The following is a 21898-nucleotide window of genomic DNA, read 5'->3' on the forward strand; positions in this document are numbered from 1 at the left end:
GCTCTCTGGGATTTGTAGTTTTCATTGCTCCCCTTGTAGCGCCTCCTGGGCGAATCTGAGCGGAGAAAATATTTTACCCTGAAAATATTCACGGCCGGGGTCTTAAGGAGTCCATCTGGCACGCTGCTTACACATTTGCCTTTTCTAATAGAAGCGTAGCATGCGATATATATTATTCGTATACTACAATAACCAACGTAGCCCCTAATGAAAGCGAGGCAGTGTAAACACAACTCCAGGAACATGAAAAGATCGGGTGACAGTGAGGGGGAGAAGAGAAGAAAGGTATTGATAGCGTTTTTCTCCGTTAGGTCTGGCAATTTCTAAGCCCTGTCGCTCATTGAATATCTTATGCTCCTAATGTGATGGTGCTGGCTGCGTTTTGAAGGCTGCAAAGCCGCGAATGTCAACGCATACCTCACCTTGCCTGTTTCCTTTATTGTGTTTTCCATTTTTTCCCCCATTCTACCACAAGGAAGGATAACAGTTGTATTAAAACGCTATTTTGCTGCGTAAATAAACTGCTGATACGATGTAGCCTACAGAATTGCGTCTGACATCCCATATCAAATAGCAGTAAGTTATGGATTATAGTCTGGAGGATATAGGCTATTTATGAGCAGATGGCAAATGTCATCAGGTTAATTATAATTTATTGAAGACAAAACAGTGTCAAATCTTAAATTGGGACCCCATTCTGCCGTGGAGGATGAACTAGCTGTTAAATTGTATAGTGTAAACAGGATAGTTCAGTGCAACTTTATAGTGAAGTTATAGTGCCAGTGAAGAGAAACTCAGATGTGGCTGTCAGCCAGCAGTCCACAGCTGCTTAAGGCTCTGCTGTGCATATGGAAGATGATTGGGACTACGATTTACAGTAGAAAGAAGTACCAATAGCCTAATGCTGGGATTACAACTCTAAAATATAAGTGGCTTTAAGTTGTTACTAGCTTTAATACCAACTGAGGTACACTGGTATAAATGTGAAATCCTCTACTGCCTGATTTTCTCACAACGTGGCCCTTTGGTGTGCAGAGATAACCTGTGAGGAACCAGGTAGTGTGCATGTTGCTGAATTGTGTTCTGTTCCGTGCTAACCTGGGCTTAGTCAGGCTTTCGCATGCTGTATAACTGTGACGCTGGCTGTTTGTGGTTTATGGAGATACAAAGGGAAAGGAAGGAAGGGACTCTGCTGTGCCCAAGGCATCCTCGGCTGCACTTGGCCTGGAGTCAGTCATCTCTCTCTCTCTCCGTGTGACTGTCTGTCTGTTTGTCTCCCTGTCTGTCTCTCTCCCTGTCTCTCCTCTTATCTCCTGACTTGGACGCCGTCTGCCGTGGCACATGTGTTTGGATCATGTTAGACAGCACTGAAACTATGTAGGACGTGGTTCCTCCTGTTTATGAAAGCAGCCATGGCGGCCAGATGAGCGGCTCAGAGAGAGAACTCATTCCAGCTGGCCCTCCGGCAGCCAAGCAGCACTGCACAGACCTAATGGCTTAGCTTCCCCTCTTTTTAGACAAATAAAAGGATGAACAAGAGGAATTATAATGGCAAAATGACTGTATAACCACAGAACAGCCAAATTGATGGAGCTATATTCATTCTGGTCAGTTGTTACAATGATCCAGTGGTTGTATAATGACACAGTTATCCTGATAACTAATAACTGGGATATGATGGTTGGTCTTATGCAGTAAGTGAGTGTGTTTGCAATTCTGCACAATGTGAGAGATGTGCTGTGATGAGTGTGCTGTCGTTTTGAGTTAGGGAATGCAAGCACCAACCGCTAAGAGCCAACCGAATACACAATCTCCTAGTCAATATAGCAGACTGACAGGTGGCATGCCATAGTCTAGTATATATTTTTTTCTTTTTAGTGAAATGGTGTAGGACCTAGGCCTAATTGCCAAGGCGAAGTTAATCACATCCCAGCCACACTCATCCACATTTATTTCATCTTGAAATGTTTACATAGCAGCGCTCTTTTCACGTGACTTAGGGAACAGATCCATTAGACATTTTTTTTCCAGACTGTCTTTTCATTTGTTGTTTCAACTGGAAAAGACATGTTTTCACACTGCATGAAACATTATGTATTTTTGTACATTGCACTGGGTTCAGAAATAGCCACATTTTCATGGGTTTCCGGTGATCCCGTAGCAGCACTCGACTCGAATTGAAAACTTCTCATTGTGTTTAATCATAATCGTCATCACAGGACAAATTTCCACTCATGCCTTGGAAAGTGTGAAAACAACACTGACCCCGTCCCTTAACCCTATGTTCTAATACTGTCTTTGATGCGAACTCGCCGCTTGGCCAGCGATGACAAGTATAAAGTGTTGTGTCGAAACAGGAAGTGCATGCGAGCTGCAGGCTAAGTAATGATCACACAGGGTCACCAGATGTTGTGAGGTCCTGAGCTCAGCCCAGCCCATCGCTCAGATCAGCCTCATTGGTTTGCTCTGGTTGTGGCAGCTAGTGCAAGCTGTTTAGGGTATTTAATTTCTGAACACTCATTAAAATGGTTTGTGTTTCCCTTGGCAATTCTGTTAAATTAACAACTAGCGAGGTAAAAGCTGATTATGTGGCCACACATCCAGACATGGTTAATCAATTCTCCCCCACAAAATGTTAGCTGGTGAATTAGTGTAAAGGTAACGATTTATGGCGACTAATGCCGACGTCCTGTCATGTCAGGCCCGGTGTTTTAGCAAGAGGGGGTGTCGGATTCAGCACATTCAGCAGCTTTGCGCTCCGCCGGCCATCTTTTTCTCCCTCTTAACCCACGCTACATGCTGCTTGCTCTATTAATGAGCCAATAATGGAGAAATAGTGTTAGGCACTGACATAAAACATGGGTCGGGATACCTAAGGCAGGGCAGCACACAAGCTCCAACAGAGCTAGATTTACACCCGGGCTCCAGGTAGAACGGGAGAAAGGGGAACGCTCGGCATGGGGGCTCTCACGGCTTCATCAGACCCCCGCCGGTCGAGCCGTGGAAAAACCAGGGCTCAGAAAAATACGGCTGTGGCAGATAATGATACCATTACACTAATGGAGCCGGCAAATGAAGGAGAACCCAGACGCCCTGCTTTATTACCGGAGGGGGCCATTTCCTCGCTGCATTCCTAATGGCCTGAGCACCCAGTATTGATCAGACCATCATGCCGCTAATCCTCTACAGAATTACTTATCGCTGGTGAGGTGTCGATCCACCTCCTGCCCTGCTCTGGCCTTGCCGCTGGGGGGGCGCTGGAGGGTCCAGCAGGGACCCACTGGGCCGTTTATTCAGCCGTGATTTAGGGCCAAGAAGGGATGGTGTCCGGGAGGTCTTCAGCGGTGGGCTGGCCAGCTCAATGTGTTACCCCTTTGTTTTGCTGTAACTAAGAGGCGTGGGTGAGAGGGTGGGGGGTAGAAGAAGGAGGCAAATGAACCCAACAGCTTTCATTTAATTAAGGAGCAGGCAATGATCTGGTTCCTCCCTCTTTATGGCCCCGTTGGCCGCTGTGGAGCAGGGGAAGCCGTGAGGTTGGTTGTTGTCCTCAGTAATTGAGCTGTGCTGTAAATAAGAGCAGGCAGCTCCTGTGCCATCAGCAGCAGCAGCAGCATTTCCACCATGCGGGAGCCAGAGCTCTGGGCTGCCGATGGCCTGGTCTGATTACAGAGTGCTCTACATCTTTATCTCTACTCTCCGTAATGTCTGTTGAGCTACAGAATCCATTTACGCTCCACGTGGCTGAAGACTGAAGAGGACCACACGCAAATTTTGTTTTCTAACTAGCAGACCTCCCAATTCCAGTTCTGACCACATCAGCTGGAATAGTGGCTTAGCTTTATGTGAAAATGGAAGAAAAAAAAGAGATTTTATAAATTATGCATGCTATGCATTATTCGAACATGATTGAGAGTGATGTAGCCTAGGCCCATTATCATTACAAATGAATAGGAGGGTCAGGTAGCACAGAGCACTCTGCCCAGGGCTTGTGACCTGTCATATCCTTGGCCCCTTTACTGGGCCCCTGTGTGCATTAGCATCCTCAGGCCATTGGACGCGTGGCATCCTAGCATCAGCAGACCCCTCTAGTCACCTCTGGCCTTGGCTAATCAAAGAGTTTACCTTAAGGGGGGCATTTAGCCCTCTTCGTTAGGGCCACTCCTGTAGCCATAAAGATGTATTTATATATTTCCATCTGGAACGGCCTGTCGTGGCTAGGGAAACTAGCTATTGATCCGGATATTTAGTCATTTCTTTCTGCGTGCGCCATCAATATTGTGCAAACATCCGTCCACGCGAGGGTTGACCTCAGCCCCGGCCTCTGTTTTTCGCTCCCATTGGAGTTCAGTGATATACTATTCTGAAAAGTAAAATCAATGAATGAATATGAAGTTTTGGTGTGTAATATAGTGCAGGCCCAAGGCCCCGGGTCTTTCATTGATCGCCTATGCGAGTGTTGGAGGGGGCTGATTAGTCTGCTGCTGAGCTTTTCCTCTACATGTCTTTACCTTGTCTTTGCTATTTGATCTTTGGCTCATATATCTGGACTGAGTTGTTTACAGATCAGCTTGGTTAGTCAAGCTGCTCTTTAACCTAATGCAGCCATCACACTTAGTCCGTGATGCATTTATGTGCCTGCAGAATTGTATGCAAGGATGTCATAGGGTAGCTCAACAGTATTGAGATGAAGCTGATCAGATGTGGTTAATGATTATAACATGATGATTATTATTATCTATTTTCATTGTAACTTTGATTCACTGATGAAATACTTCGATCACAGAAACAGAAGAGCTGGCAAAAATAGGCTAAAACCTTTTTGCATACATTATCAACACTTAAGTAGAATAGATCCAACACATGTACACCTGCATAAAGATGAAGTGTGGCTGCAATGATGCGGGGGAAAGAGATTTAGTGTTTTTTTCTTTTTCTTTGGTGGAGTAAGAATGTTGTGTGGACCTACTTTGAGTTTTATGGGGTAAGAGAAATAAATTAATTCAATTTGATGGCTATGCATTTGTTGCATTAAGTGTGATCAAGGGCAGATCTTAGGCCTGGTCTTATAGGTGTCAGTGATGGAAGGATGTGGTTTGGTTGCCGTATTTTTTGCTCCACTGCGTCTGTGATACACATCCATTACAATGCATGTTGTGAAGTAATTCTTAAATTCATTCATAACATGTCCTATGACTTGTGACAGTTAAACATTCAGGAACCATTTTGTGAAGATAAAATGACCCGCTAAGTTACTTATGCATGAGATGGTTCTCTTTTGTTAGTAGATGACTTCCTGTCAACGACCATAGAATGGTACTCTATGTGTCAGCCTCTCATGATAAATGTGAGAATCCGTGTATATCTCTCCCTCAGTTCCTATGCTCTTTTTTTATAGCAGTCTACGTTAAATGTATGACATTTTAAAGGTGCATGATGTCTACATTTGGTTTGCATCTGGAAGGATATCAACTTTTACGGCCCAGCCTGCATTGTCTCAGGGCACATGGTTAAGATGGCCTGCCAAGGGCTCACATATGTGTTTAAGAGGACCTGTGATCTTACTAAACATTCGAATGGAAAACCAGAGATAGCCTTATGGTAGGCATTACAGTTTGGCCCGATGGTGGGATTGAATGCCATAGTGAGTCATAACCGAGATAGTCATCGGCCATCCATGCATGGCCAGCCATAGTCTAAAAAGGGTCTTCATTTTTGGTGAATGTTTTTAACAGAAAATGAAACTGCCATAGGTGATAAAGTCTTAACATGGCAATAGACCAAAGGCTTGGTGCTTAAAGTGGTATTTCACTTTGGTAGAATATTTAATTTATTTATTTATTATTATTATTATTTCTTTTTTCTATTTTATTTAACCCCTCCACCACCCCCCCCGCTTTGGAGGACAGATAGCACTTTGTTTTTACATTGATCTGTTTTTACAGCAATTCTTTTTACAGATTTTGAGATGAGGTACATTTTGACATGATCTGTAGATACATATATACACATACATCTGCACATGCACAATCACACATAATCTCATATACGTATACATATATATATATATATCTATATGCACATATACATACACATATTGCATGGCAATGCAAAGAATACATCACCATTCACACTTATCCAACAATCTACATACATACATAGAATAATGTCCTCTTAAGTCACCAGCTCAACTCCCAGTCAAATGTAGTTAAGAAAATAGCTTATATCCATCCTTCCCCAATTCTCAAACTATCCCACCTTTCATGAATAATGAATCGTTCTAGGCTTACTTGGGTCATACATTCTTCCATCCTGCTGTAGTGTTTTACATAGTTTCTGAATCTCTCCAAACACATTTCTTCTATGCCTCTACATTTAATGATAAAGCTTTTAGCCAGGAGTATTATTATATTATTTATGGAGTTATTCTATTATTATTATTTTTATTTACTTCATAAATGATCAAGCATCAACATCAGCTTTCTTACCTGGTAAAGTCACCTAAACTTAGTTCACACACCATGTTACCCACCTTCAAAGTATACCTACATTATGTTAGGTTAAGTTAGGGAGTTAAGTAGTTTCATACTGATGTGAGTGACTTGAATTTTTTTTCATGAAAATAGCACATAAAATGTGACTACTCTGAAAACATTTTTTTTTGTTTGTTTACTGCCACAGTATAATGTTCTGGTTGTCAACCTTATGGTGAATTCATAGTTTAACCACATTTTTTATTCCCTGCTGTGTGAGTGGATGGTAGTATTCTAAAATACTCAGTTTTGTATTCTCCTATGGAAGCAGTTGCTAGCATTGTCCAAACAGCCCTTGACAGCTTGTGTGTCTGACAGCCCCTACCAAGCACCTCATATTAGTGTTGAGGCATTAGCTACTGATGTCAGCGTATTGCAAACAAGGCCGCGATGTGGATCATGCAAACTGGCCGACCAGATCAGCCGTCAGATCCAATGAGATTACATTGAGTGTGACCTGCCCAAGCAGGGTTCATCTGTCATGCATGCGCCCCGTCACAAGAGAGACATAGAATAATCAATTCAATCAATAGGTGGTGGTGGCTCATTGGGCTGGTGCTGAATAAACATGGGAATGACCCTCTCACCTCAGACACAGAGGCTACAGCCTCCAGGGGGTTCATTAGCCACTCGAGGCTACGATCCGGGAGAGTCGTTATTTTCCATTTCTGTTTGTCTGGTGTGTGTCTGTACATATGTGGGTTTGTGTATGTGTGTCTGTGGGTATGTGTGTGTGTGTGTGTGTGTGTGTGTGTGTGTGTGTGTGTGTGTGTGTGTGTGTGTGCATGTGCACATGCACTTACTTGTGTATAGGTGAGTGTGTGTATGTGTGAGGTATGATTTTGTGTGTGTGTGTGTATGGTTGTATGTGCACACATGCTGCCTCGTGTGTGTATACACTCATGAGTCCGTGCCGCCATGTGAATGCTGGAGAAGATAACATAAAAAAAAGGTATTGAAATGTTTAATACGCTTGTTTGATGGCAGTAGCACTATGGATACGGGAAGGAAATAGAATCATAGAAGTAATACTGAGTCAGACCTGAGTCATTGAGTATTGGCCTACCGAGCGGAAATGTCCATAATAATAGATGGTAGCCAAGAATACATCATAGCCTCCTTAGCTGTAGCTAATTTTAGCTAGCTCCAATAAAATGAATTTCACTGTGCAAAGCCACCTGCACCGTTTAAATGGGGAAGAGGAATCTTGATACTGTTTATTTGTGAATTTATTTTCCTTTGTAATGACTCACCTTTCCAATAAAGTGAAAGTGCCTACTGCTACGGTGTTGCCCAACATCTGGTTTCAATGGAAAGTCCAAAACCCTTCATTCACAAAAGCCGCGGGAGGCCGCGTTCACAAGACTCTGTAAATGGTAACTGTTAATTTGTACATCATAAGTTCTTTTCCATAAACGTGTGTAATGGAAGTGTGTGAAAATACCTGCCATGTAGCGTATTGCCCAGGGGCGGCTAAACATGGGAAGTGCCCCACTTAGCTAGAGCCAACTTTTAGCGTTGGTGTTAGCGTAGCCAGCTGGAGGTAGGCCTCACCTGCTAACCACCATTCACAAAATACCAGATAGTTTCTGCCTGTAAAAAAAATAATGTTATGTTGTAACACTGTGCTGTATTGCTCTGTAGGTAGAGCATGACAGTAACGTTGTTAGCTTAGGGTTTCCATCTCCTGTGTAGCTCAGCATCGCACTAGCATTGCCAAGGTTATAGGTTTGTGCCCTGTGCTAAAAATGGCCGTGCTGGGGCTTCCTGGTGGCTCAGTTGTGATGTCCTGGATTCAAATCCAACCTGGAACCTCTCCCATTCTTACCTGTCTCACTTCATTGTAAGCTATCTAAGGCAAAAATACCAAAAATAAACAATCTTAAAAAATGCCTGCACTCAGCATCCACCAAATGGCATTTGTAACTAGACCAACTTTCAATCTGAAGTACGTAGCCCAATTATCCTGGATTTACTTTCATATAGCTATTATTTATGTATCACTCACCCCAGCATTTACTCTGCATCAACTCTTTGAGTAGTGTCTGTTCGCCTCAGGTAGCCTGTTCATGTCTCAGTGATTCTTCCTCTGAGCCCCGGTGTATTTTTCCTTCATCAGCCTAACTTTTCCTTGCATATGCGAGAGAGCCAATGACAGCTTGACTGGCATGCTGTCAGACAGGCGATGCCTTTCCTACGGTGGAGCATTGGCACTGTGTTTTTTGAGGGCTTGTGTGTGTGTGTGTGTGTGTGTGTGTGTGGGTAGAAAAAGTGGGGGTGTTGTCAGGACGCGGCCGGCACACTTTGCATGTTCTTCTCGAGACAGGTGCTCCTGGGCGAGCACTGGTGCATGACAGTTGCCTTTCATCGCTGTCTTCTCTACGCTTAACCCCTGACCGGCCCTCCCTCCTCTTCCTCCTCATCCTCCTCTCCTCTCTCCTCCCTCCCTCCCTCTTTCCTCCACGTCTGGCCCCTTCTCACGGCGCTTCCCTCGGCCGTTCTGAGTGACGGACTTCGAAGGCGGGTGGGCGGGTTACGCGTTGTATGCGGTGGTGTGGTGCGGCAGAGGCTTGTCACAAGCCCAACACTGTCAGGGCACGGAAACCCAGCCGTCCAGACTAACCCACACACCCACACACACACTTAGACACACACTTAGACACACACACACACACACACACACACACACACCACAACCTTTTGTTCAACAGTCCGTAATTCCATCCACCGGCGCTGTCAACCACATGATCAAACGTGCATAAAGAAAGGAGCCCCCCGGCTGAATCCCCTCTTCTCTCCTCCCATCATAATATAGGCAGATTTCCCTTCCTCTGCCTGTTCCTTCAGCTCTGTTTATTCAGATGAGCCTGACTAGGGGGCAGCGGGTCACATCCACTTGCCTGGCTAAAACGCTCCTGAATTGAGTGTTGTCTCCAGTGAGATGGAGAGAGAAAAAGGGCGAGGAGGGGTGAGGGAGGGCTGGCGAGCGGTCATGTCAGGGCTGTTTTGGGGGCTGTTTGTGTGTGTGTGTGTGTGTGTGTGTGTGTGATGGCAGGGCTAGGGGTTAGGGAGTTTGAGGGTTCAGTTGTCAGCCCCTGTGTCATGTGTGCCCTGGCCCTGTTATGTAGAGGGCATCCACTGTCATTTGTTGCAGGACTGCTTGAAGTGAAGTGAGTCACGCAAGCATAAAAAACAGTCACGTTGAGCTCTCAGGTGCCTTGAAATAGTCCTCACTCATTAAAAGTACAAACTCATGCTTGGTGGGAATGAATCCCCAATTAATTTGATGTACCAAAGTTTGTGATTTAGTGTTTTTGGGTTTGGGTTTTCAGAGATACTAGTCCATACCCCACAACTCCGCGCAGACTTGCCAAAAATGCGCATAAAGAGCGTAAATTTGGGAAAATGGAAAAATCAGCTTCGTCAGTCCCTGCCTATGCCAATGCTCAATGCCCATGTGCAGTTTCAGATTGATTGGCCAACCCATTGAGGAGCAAAACGGATGCAGACAGACAGACAGAAGGACAGAGTTTTCCTCATTTTATAGTAGGAGTTTTCCGTGTTGGCCTCTAATTCTCCATCGCTATGTTTATTCAAGATGGAGTCTGAGCAAACTGTTTTATGTTGTTTTTGTTTTATTCTTTGTGCTTTATCATGTTAAGTGAAGTAGGGGGATTAAAGTCATGCTTGAAGCCAACTTTAGGGAAGACATGCAGTAGGTAAGCTTATGGCTTTCACACAACAGTCCTATAGTTCTAAGTTTTTTGAAGTTTATCCTGGTGTATGTGTTTGTCTGTGTTTGTATGTATGCGTTTCATCTGACATACATCTCCCACACTCTTTACACTACGGAGAAACAGTAATGGTTAAGTCTCCTTAAACTTGTTGTCGGAGTGTCAGCGAAGATGTGAGCACGCCGCGCACCATGAGCTTAATCCAACAACAGCCCATCTGCCATACTGTACATCCACTATCTGTGAGCGAGTGGACCCCTTCCTTGCAGCCATTGTCATATATAGGGGGCATTGTCACACATGAGATGGACTCATGTAAATGCGGTGACAGGCTACTGTCTCGGCTGACTGACAGCACAGGGGGATTGGGCTAATCTGAGTGACTGATTCAAGGCGCACAGCGGCTCGGCTGTCCCCATAACTCCTGAGAAATAGACAGCTTCAGCGGAGTTATCTGTGTTTGTAAGTCCTTCTGCTGCGCTGGGATGACAATAGGGATTAGTGCCAAGGTTCTTTAAACTGTTTTTTTTATTTTTTTTTATTTTATTTTTGGGAGGGGGGGAGGGGGTGCCCTTATCGGCGTCTCGGCAGGATGCTGCCGCAGCCAGTTTTCCTTGACTGTCAATTAAAGAGGGGATCATTAACTTCAAGGGTATAAATGTTCTAACACTGGTATTACGTTGGGAAGCTAAGTCGCTGACAGATGTTCCAACTTTAATTCTCCACTTGTTTTTTTTGTCCTTTAATTAATTTATGTATCGCTATTCGGGTTTTAAATATTTTTTTTCCCCCCCGTCTGCTCTTTGTTAGGCTGTAATCTCGGTTACCATGGTAGTCGCAAAGACGATTGGGCCTTGTCACTCGACTGTGTTTCTTAGGAGGTTCAATCGGCTAATGTATTCAATATCAACTGAACTGAAAGGTAAACAGTATCTAATGGCGCGTGTGTTCCTGCGCTGCCTCCACGCAGCCTGGAGGCGCCGGGCGGGAAGGAGGGAGGAGAGCGCCCTGTCTGTCTCCCATTCCGCAGGCTTTCCAACAGGAGGACCCAACTATTTAGCGACGCGCTTGAAGAAAACAAAAGGAGCGGCGCTTGTATCGGTGTACGCGTGTGGTTTTCTGGGGAGTAAACAATAAAAACTAGCGTACTACTTTGGGGTTTCGGCGGGCCGCGCGGTACGCCGAGTGATGTCGGCGGTTGTGAAGTGCGGGTGTGAAGGCTGCGGTGAGATTTCCCGAGCGTGGAAGTATCACAGGCCGAGAGCCGACTGCCAACGGGACGACTCCTGTGTACGGTGTATGGGTATAGCCACATAGTCAGAGAAAGACAAGAGAGAGGAGGCGAGAAGAGAAGGAGAGTGGGAGAGAGATAGGAGACGGAGACCGCTAATGGGCACAACTCTCTTCATCCCCCCCCCCCCCCACCGCCATCACCACCACCCTGTTCTCTTATGACAGCTCTTTCCCTTTGTTCTCCCCCTCGGCCCACTCTCTGCCGGGGATTCGTGACAAGTTTTCGCGGGCTGATCAAACGCGGCGGTGACACCTGATTAGGATATAGCGCGTGTTTACAGTCGCGCATGGCGAGGACCCCCCCCACCCCCCACCCCCCACCCCTCCCCTAGACAACAAGGGAGACTTCACCTTGACTAATTAAATTTGCACCTGCAATGCCAGCTGTGACAGCCACTGGAGGGCTGCATTTATTTATGTCACTCCATACATACTTCCTGTGACGTTCATAGAGGCCGACTGTACTCCAGCTTCCTCTGAATACCCGCTGTGTGTGTTTTTCCAATAGCTGTTTTTTATTGTGTTTGTGTGTGCCATGATGTTTGCGGGGTGGATTATTCCTCCAGCATGCAGGCTGGCGATGGCTCCTGCAGTTGCGGTGCAGCTCCAGGGGGCAGTGTTGAGCAGCAGTGAGGGAGACAGGTGGACAATGCAAGCAAAACACCAAATGTCTGACTGATGACTGACAAGATTTTATTTGGTAAATGTATTAAATTATTAAATGCACCAGACGCACACAGCTTATTGGTCCCAAATGCTTCCCTGATATGACTATTTTTTTTTTTATATGGCTTCCGAATAAATTCCTGGCAATTTTGGCTTGAACTTTGGTCTCTATTATGATGATAAAAGCCACAAGATCAAATTTGGACTCACTTAGGTAAAGCGAGTGCCACACCTTGCCATACCCAATTGACGCCCATGACCAGGGTGTTTGGTTTAGGTGGAAGATGTGAAGGCTTGTTGATCAAGATGGTTTAGGTTTAGTGTTAAAGGTTATTTCAGTAGTGGATGGAGGCAAAAGCAAATTATTACTACTAGTTATTATTATTATTAGTTCAGTCTTGTCTCATTATTTTAAGGGTTTCGAAAACGTGTGTGTGTGTGTGTGTGTGTGTGTGTGTGTGTGTGTGTGTGTGTGTGTGTGTGTGTGTGTGTGTGTGTGTGTGTGTGTGTGTGTGTGTGTGTGTGTGTGTGTAAGCATGCGTTTGTGTGCATAGGTGCTCTTGCACATGCCTCTGCCTCTCTGAGCATGCATGTGTGTGTATCTATCTAAATCAGTGTTGGGAGTGTAAAGGCCATAGCCGGAGTGAGCAGGACATCAGTCACCCAGAAGCAAGAGACAGGGCCATGTAATTTGTGGCTCTCCCTTTTCTCTCTCTTTCTCTCCACAACCCCCCAACCCCCCCTCTTACACCCCCCCCCAACCAACCCTGCCACCCCAGCCTCAAATTGACCAGGCTCGACTGCTGGTCATGCTGTATTACATGGGTTAGATGAAGTAATTATTTCTAGGCCACTGACTACAAGCAAGATTAATAGTTTTTGAAACGGCCATAATGGAGGGCTGACCCACCGTGACATAAGCATTATTTCAAGCTCACCTCCACTCTCATCTCTCTCACCTCTGGGCACGTGTAGAGTGAGATTTATACCTGGGCTAATGAGGGGAGGGGACCTAGGAACCCAGGGCCACCAGCCTCACCAGCCCAGCGTCGCAGGCCTGCGAGCTCGCTGAGGCTGCCGGCTCCCCCAAACAGTGGGGTCACTCAGGGGAAGTTGACATTATTGATTGAGTTTTGAAAAGAGATGTAGAATAATTTAAAACCGCATCATTTTTTATTATCATTGTTATGCTGCATGTAGAAATTGGACTTGAATGGTTTAGTTGTGATCTTTGGAAAGGGTTGACGACGAACATGGTGATGGTATTGAATCTCTCTTTTTGGTTGATTGTAATTAAACTGAGTTCCAGACAGGGCCAGCTCCTCCCAGGCTTGGGGCCTTCTGTCCTGGGCTTCTCTCAGAGCCAGCCCCCCCCCCCCCCCCCGCCCCCCTGTCCTCTGGAGCCTGCAGGACCAGAGAAGCTGGAGAGTTGTCACTAGGTGGCACTTGGACATCATGTTATCTGATGCTCCCCCGCCCCACCACCACCACCCTCTTCCCCACCACCACCACCACCACCACCCTCTTCCCCTCCCTCCCCTCTGTGCTAAGTACACCTCAGATGTCAGGGTGTTTTATTTTTATTGGATGAGGCCAGTGTGTAATGCATTCACCTCCGTTCCTGCCAGCTGTTAAATGCCCCAGAACATGGTCTGGCCAGGCTCCGCCCCGTTAACCCCTCTGATTGGCTGTAATAATTAGCAGAAGTGAACAGTAACTATGGCGCCTAGCGTGGGGCTGGGACAGCTTGCGACTCCCTGGTATGTACGTGACAGAATCCTCTCTCCAGCCTGGGCTAAGTGACTTGGGTCTGGCCCAGCCTGGGCCGCATCCGTCCCGACTTTGTTTTGTTTTTTTTCCGAGCTTTAATATTAACCCTCCACTTAAACACATGCATGCAGTGTGCCACCAGCAATTACATTTTCAAATGGCTGGGTTTGTAAACCTCCAGGATGTTAATCTGTCACCATTCAAGCTACTGGGAAGAGTGTAAAGAGGATTAAGCTATTCAATTCCTGGTAGAATATTTGCCTTTGTTCAGAATGAGTGAAGGAAAAATAAATAAAGAAATGAGGTAGTTTCTCAAGCAAGACAAGTGCCTTCTGCTATACTTTAGGATTTGGCTAATGCCATTATAGAAAACTTATCTGCTTTGGGATTCCAGGAAGACAGCCCGGCGGTCATGTAAACAGCCACAAATGATATCCGGTCCTTAATTCAATATTAATCAGAGGTCAGATCATAATGCCAGATTATCTGGGTCAGAGACTACATGAGATAAAATTAGACCTGTCCTAGATGTTTAGTCCACATCTGTTTTGTACCATATGTTTTTCTAATGGTTTAGGTGATTGTAAGCATTCAAACTAATGCCCCTACTGTGCCTTGCTGATAATACCATATTCAAAAATAGGTTCAATAAATAGGGAAGGACAGATTCAAATTCAAGAAGTTTCCAAGCTGTCCATTGGAAAAAAAGAGTGACACTAACTCTTACTTTGATAGCAAAAAATGAACTAACAATTTATATATTACATTTTCATGGATTGTAGACAACTGACTGGCAAAATGGTAACAATGTTGGAGACAGGATCCTCTTTATTTTAGATGTTGAATGATGATCTTCAGGTATTTCTTTTCCAAAATGGCTGTATTGATGTGTTATGTATGGATGTGGCATGCAGCTGAACTCTGCTGAATTGTAACTGATGGCAAAATAACCTTGGACTTTTTTGTCAGGCAACATACTGTAGCTTATGTTTGGCATAGGACTATAATATACCACATGATAATTGTCACAGCTGTCAGCCAATCCCGCGTCCTACCCTTGTCTTAGCCCCTCATTTACCCTTGACTCCCAACCCCTCGGGTTGGATTGCAAATCATCTTTATCCCAGATGAAGGACCAGACACGGTAGCGTCGGAAGACGATCTAATATGGAGCCTAAAGGACACAGAGCCGGGAAATCGTCGTCATTTGAAGAGGTTGCTTGTCACATGATGGGTTTGATCAGCCCGTGCCGTGGTACACAGAGCCGGGTCTTTGCACTGTCTAACAGTGGTACTGGATTAGAGACACAAGCCACTTCTACTGTGATCAGTCACTCACACATGCAGACACACGGCGGGGCTGAAATCCTCCTTGCGCACTTCATCCACGTCATCTGCAGGCTTCTTCGTCAAGCCTACTGTATGGAAATGAGGAGTACAGCATGTGACAAACAGCGTTTATTCTTGCTACAGGGTTTTTTTTTACACCGCAACAGTTAGGCTATTTTTGATGCTATTTCCTCTAACTTTGTTGATCAATACTTACCAATGATGGTATATCCTTGCTGCAGTAATACAGGTACTTTCTTAAAGTGAGGTACCTCAGTGTGAAGGTCTAGCCTCCCTGCCTGACTGCTACTGATCTGTGTCATGTTAAGACAATGGCAGTGTGTGAGCAGTCTGGCTCTGCGCCCCTCAGACACTGTGTCTGGCTAAGTGTTATTGAATTGTTTATTGTCACAGATCTCAAATCCTTCACTTTGGGAACAAAATGACCAGGTGCGACCACCATACACCCACTCATCCATCCATCCATCCATCCATCCATCCATCCATCCATCCATCCAGCTGCTCTTCCCTGAGCGATGTGTTGGTCCACTGGGCCCTGAGGAGCGTGACGCCAGCCTCCGGAGCTGGGGATTTTTAACGCTCCACCTGCTTATCGATCTCCTCCGCCCCGCTGAGCCAGCCGAGCCCAGCACCCCAGTCCGGCACCCGAGCCCAGCTCCAGATCAGGCAGCAGCGGGAGGCAGAGGCACAGAGGGAGGGGCGATCCGGCGCCCTCGGCCCCCCGGTCCTCAGGTCTGTCCTTGACACCGCCCGTGGGACAGGCCTGGAGGACGCCTCTTGTCCTCCCCGCATCCAGCCCCTCTAGCTAGCCAGCCCTCCCCCTGGGCCGAGCTGCACTTTGCACAGCCATATTGATTTTTTGGAGGGGCAGGAAAGTGTGGCTGGGTGGTGAGAGAGAGTGAGGGAGGGAGGGCGGGCGGGAGAAATGGAGAAATCGAGGGAGCTTTCTAAAGCACTGACTTCTCCTTGACTGCACCTCGAGACGCGACAACGCTGTTAGAACAACTCAGTGGCCCCGGCACCCCGCTGAAAACTGCTAATCACAGTCTTTCAATCAACACTCTCCTTTCTCTCCCCTCCATCCCTCTCCCTCGCTCACTCACTCGCTCCATCCCTCACTTTCCCCTCGCTGAACTGGACCCCGCCTGAATACCAAGGGACTGTGTCCGCGTTAAAACCGCCCATTCCACATGGAAAACAGCTGACCTCATGAAAGCATGTTGTAATTTGAAGGTGAAAACTAAAAAGCTTTTCTCGATCGACATAATCTTAATGGAAACATTATGGCCCGGCCACAAACTAACAATTAAAGGCAAAATGGCAAACGGCTCTTGCTTATGGGTGGCGGTAGCCAAGAGTTTAGAGAAGCAGGCTTGTGACGGAAAGGCTGCCAGTTAGAATCCTGGACCGGATGAAAAGATGAGGAAAGTGAATGAGAAACACTTTCCCCTCCCTCAACAACTACTTCTCGAGGTGCCCATGAGCAAGAGATAACAGTGGAGCTTTTCAGTGGGCAGCAGAAGAAGACTGCGGTTGTACTGGGCGGCTCCCATGTGTGTCCCAAATTGTGTGAAGCAGCTAGGGCGTTGCTGATAAAGGGCAAGCGTGCTCAGTCAATCTTCCCAGGATAAATAAAAAGGTTATGTAAGGCACACATTGACAGACCTCTTAAATCGCTCTCCTCTCCTCTCTTTCTCCTCTCCCTCTTCTCTTCTTCTCTCCAGATTTGACACTTGCTAAAGGTCACAGAAACATCTTTTTTTCCCCTTTGAGGTGCGGATATGTGTGAAATAGATGTCGACACCGCGGACACATTGAAAAGCACTTAAACGGAGCGGCCATGTGCCAACCTACTCTGTGTCTGGCTTTGTGCATTTGTAAATACTTTTGCATGATTGATCTCGAAACCTGGGTCTCTTTCTGTAACACTGTCAGGTGGAGTTAGAGAGAGAGAGAGTTCAAAAAACAGATGATACAATTATTTTTCTTCATCTCTCACCTCTCTCTTTCTCTCTCTCTGTTAAAGGGAATAGCTTTAAGTAAGTGTGTGTGAAAGACTAGCACACACACGGCTGACAAAGAGAGGATAGCCTAGGACTTTTGATGTTCAGTTAAAATGGCACATCGAGTGTGTGTTAGTGTAACTTACCTGGCACGTGTGACATTTCTCAGATGTGACTGGGTGCCAATAAAGGTGGTCACATCGTGTGCGAATGTGTGTGTGACTGTGTGTATGTGTGAATCTAATTAATGACTCGCTGTGGTCCCCCACAGCTCTGGTAATGTGCTTAGATCAGTGTTATAAACAGGGTGTGAAAGGTCTGCCCAGCGCCAGCCCTTTAAATGACTGGCCCCTTGTTCAGGTAGATGGATGGAAATGTTCTAATATTAATGATCGCGTCCCCCGCCGACCTGTCGCTAAGTGAAATGAACAACGTAGCCTTCAGCCTCCAACAACAATTAGCGGGCCAGAGCGAGCCTGTCTGCCATTTTTCATCCCTTACCTGTGGACCCCCACTGAACACAGGGTGTGTGTGTGTGTGTTAGTTTCTGTGTTTCTATCTATCCAAATGTATATAAAATATGTTGAATTCACTCATTTTAAAAAAATATATACAGTGGTCAATGTTATAGCATTCATCCTCAGTTTTTTCAGGATATATGAACCCTTTTAAGAAACAGCTTTTTTTTTTTCTCAGTTTTTCTGTTTTAAAGAAAATCCACTTCCTGAATTGGCTGAATTGAAAGTGATCCCAACTTTGTAGTAGGCTATATGTTTGCATGTGAGAGGATCTTATCTTTTACTCACTAGTCTTATAAGTATAGTAGGAGTAAAAAGTAAGTAAGGGTAAGAGACAGAGCCAAAATAGAAAAATAAAAAAGTAAGAGACAGAGCCAAAATAAACAAAAAACAACAAGTGACCTCAACATCTGATCCATTTTGTCCAGAATTTGCACTAGCTTGGGTTGGACTAACTTGAATTAAACCTGAATTGCCGATGTAGACCTAGGTCAAATATTATTTGCACAACTACATAATTCTTAGTTTGTTTTTATCTGCTTGGAATGCCAGATGGGTGGGGTTTACTACATAGCACAAGACAATGAATACCACAAAGTTTAGATATTCACAGGAAAGTAGCTGAAAGTAGATGTTTCTGTGACTGGCAACTTACGTCACATGTGAAATGTCCTGATGAGGTAAACTCCACCCCACAAAAGCTAGAGGTTATTTGCAAAATACTGTGTGACCCCGGTGTGATGGAGGTCTACTGACAACTGATTCTACAAGCGGTAGTACAGCTGAGCGGGATAAACCGTCCAGCCTCTAGCTCTCACAGTCCAATTAATATGCATGGGCAGGTCCTGGGCAGCTGTGTGTGGACGTGGGGTTACACATTACCGATGCCCTGGCTCTCAGGTCAACTCCCACGCATTCCACTCAGTTAGCCATTCACCGGCCCGTCCAGTTAGCCATCACACCCAGCCTCCAAACTGCTGACGTCCGGCTGGTATTCTTAGACTGAATTAATGCCACAAATGGCAACAAACAAAATGTCAGAAGGAAATGGTTAATTTTTTTAAGGTGACATTTCAAAGAGCACATTGCAAAATTGACTGTAAGAGCACAAGCATGAAATGAAGGAGCCTGATCTGTGAAAATAGTTGAAAATGGCCATTCCCTATATTGGAACTCATATTGGATGTGCTTTTTCTCAGTTTTTCTAGGTAGGATGAATATATTTTTAGAAGCGTATTCTAATAAAATGGTAGCAGTGGTAGAACCCTGCAGCAGTGGAGAACGTCAGCTCTCTGTCTGTGTGTGTGTGTGTGTGTGTGTGTGTGTGTGTGTGTGTGTGTTTGTGTGCAATGGCACCTAGGTGCTGTGTTATCTCACCATAGTTCGAGTCAGTCAGAGACATGCCCTGTGGATGAGGTAGACCTAGACCTATACAGATCTATATGGTACATACTGCGGAGGCCTGGGGAGGCAGCGTGCCTGTTTACTCAGGTGTGAGGTCCATCGCTTTTGTACTACTGTTGCACACACATATACACACACACGTCATATCCACACACACACGCTCTTTTATCTACATTTGTGTCATTTGTTTTCTGTAAAGCACTTTGTGATAACCTTGTTTGTTAAAATCGCTTTAGAAATAAATCTGAATCTACACATGCTACACAAACACACACATTAATTCTCCATTAATATCCTACACACATGTTTCTTCACCCTGGAAAAGGCCGAAGTTCGCCAAAACGCCTTGAACATTTGATTAAAGCTTTTTCATAAATTGTTCACTGAGTCTAGCTGATTTTTATTTTCCTTTTATTTAGTTCAAAACTGAATTGAAGCACCTTGGGGAAACTGCAAGGCTCCGGCAGACTTTGTTTCCCTCTATGGTACACACATGCGCACACAAATGTTCTGAGGGTGGGCACTCCCTGCCTTCCTCTCTGCCCCGGGTCGCTTCACACCAGCTCCCCACATTCTGCGATCCGGTGCCAAATGGACCGGGGCGGAAGCGCCTTTGATGTCCCGGGCTAGTCTGCCTGTTTGAGGCCGATGTTTTACAGGCGACTTGTCAAAACTGTTGATTCACCATCAGTTTTGCAGAAGGAGACCAGTTCTGAAACGGGTGTCACACAAGTACCAATAGTTTGCTGTCTAAACAAGGAGCTCTATTACGCAGCTATCTCTCATCACATCATCGCAAGTCTTTCTTTCTGCCGCTCTCTCTGAAGCCCCTGCAGTGATGGAGGTGCTGCCCTCTTTTGTTTGGAGGTCTTACTCTGCATTGTAGAAGAAGATGTGCCCTTCACCTCTGGCCTCATAATATGTCAAATATATAGCTCAGATCACAGATTGTGTCACATGAATAATAGGTTAAGTACCAAAGAGGAAGGAATACATTTTTATTATTTTTATTTTTTATCTTGATAAACTATGGCTGACCAAAAAGTGTGCAGTGACAAAGCAATAAGTGCTAATAAGAGAGCAGACATTTCTTCATAGCATGTCATATTCAGTGCTTACTCTACCTTGTATAAGCTTTTATCTGCAATTTACAATGTATTAGCCAAACCAAAACCAGCCCACTGGGATCTACATTTCCTTCTTCAACAGTCGTCCCACTGCAGGTTCTCATGGAGCCTGTGGGGGAGACAGGACTCGGAGTGCAACTGGTCTGTTTTTATCCCTGCAGCAGGGATTCTGGTGTGGACCTGCCAGAGTTATCTGGCTATTTTGAGCCATTGATGCTAAGCGCTGGACATTAATCTACTCTCCACAGAACGCTTTGAAGAAAGTGTCCGCCAAAGTGTCACAGATGGAAAATAAATGAAATAAATAAATATATTGTACACAGTTTGATATCTCGTATAGGCCAAGATCAAAGCAAACCAATTGAGTTCTATTCTACCTAATATGTTTTTCTGTGATAAACAGTCCGGCTGAGGGAATAATCCCATCAAGGAAGAGAGAGATTAAAAAAAGAAAACATCAGATATATCACTCAGCGCAGACGGTCGGCGCGGCTACCGTGAAGCGTCCGTGTTATTATGGGATTGGTAATCCCGTTTCTTGGGTCTGAGTGGAAGCGCAGACCTTTTGCGCCTCGTGGTTTTTCCTCCTCTTAGAATCAGGCGCAGACAGAGACAGAAAGACAGACACAGTGTTTCTCTGATACAGCGAGAGTCCATCTGCTTCAGAGGGCTGGGATAACGGCTTGTCTTCCTTTTCTTTTTTCTGTGGAATTTCTGAGTGGCTTGATGTATTTGACATGTGTGTGACAGCCCTGGTTGTGTGCGATCGGGGTTGAGGCATCGCGCTCGCTAACCCAGCTGGGCGTGTTTGTGTACGGGCATATATGTGTGTGTGTATCTATGGGAGCCTGCTTGCTAAGGTCGAGTTGGCAGTGGTCTACCGACGAGCTTTGCTTTGCACACATGCACACTCTTGCACTTAAATGCACGGTATTGGTTTGCGTATTGTGAATAAAAAGCACATTGGAGTGGTCTTACTTATGTGCACGCATGCACACATCTACATGCATGCCAGTATACATAGACACACACACACACACACACAGCATGCATGCAGACACACACACAGACTACCCCAGAGCCTCGCCTTGATATCTTGAGCTTCTGCCATGAGCTTGAGTTTGACACCAATGAATGTGTGTCAGGTTGTCAGTTTCTTCCAACAGCCTTTGAATGGAGTCTGGCCATGAATAGTGCATGTTGTTTTGTTTTGTAGATTCCAACTGTCTGCGGGTCTGTTTTTGTTTGTTCCAGAATAACTTGGAAGGCCTGTACACTCATGCGCATCCTTTAAGAAAACTTTCAGCAGGTGTTGTGTTGTTTAGCCTAAGGTAAAGATGCATCCCCGAAGGCAAATTCACCAAACTGCTCAGATCTGATGCCTTCCCCATTTCTCCCTTCTCCGTTATTGGGATCTGTTTTCATCCCCCTCCCCCGTCTTTAATGCCCACACTTTCTCCGCTTGTCCTCTTTTTGATCCAGCCCCCCTTTCGAGTCAGGACG

At 45.5% G+C, this 21898-nt stretch overlaps 1 protein-coding gene across 1 annotated transcript in view; it reads left to right on the forward strand.

Moving 5' to 3' along the window:
• Positions 1–207: 207 nt before the first annotated feature.
• The window catches only part of fto (FTO alpha-ketoglutarate dependent dioxygenase), a 125948-nt gene continuing 104257 nt past the window's right edge, over positions 208–21898 (forward strand). The window contains exon 1 of the mRNA XM_071531162.1: positions 208–285. Coding sequence (XP_071387263.1) covers positions 208–285 — 78 coding nt within the window. The remainder of the gene's footprint in view (positions 286–21898) is intronic.

The sequence above is a fragment of the Centroberyx affinis genome, unplaced genomic scaffold (genome assembly GCF_046629955.1).
Source record: "Centroberyx affinis isolate AG114_WGS23_722 - 3 ecotype Tasmania unplaced genomic scaffold, CSIRO-AGI_Caff_v1 ptg002047l_1, whole genome shotgun sequence".
In the NCBI taxonomy this organism is placed as follows: Eukaryota; Metazoa; Chordata; class Actinopteri; order Beryciformes; family Berycidae; genus Centroberyx; species Centroberyx affinis.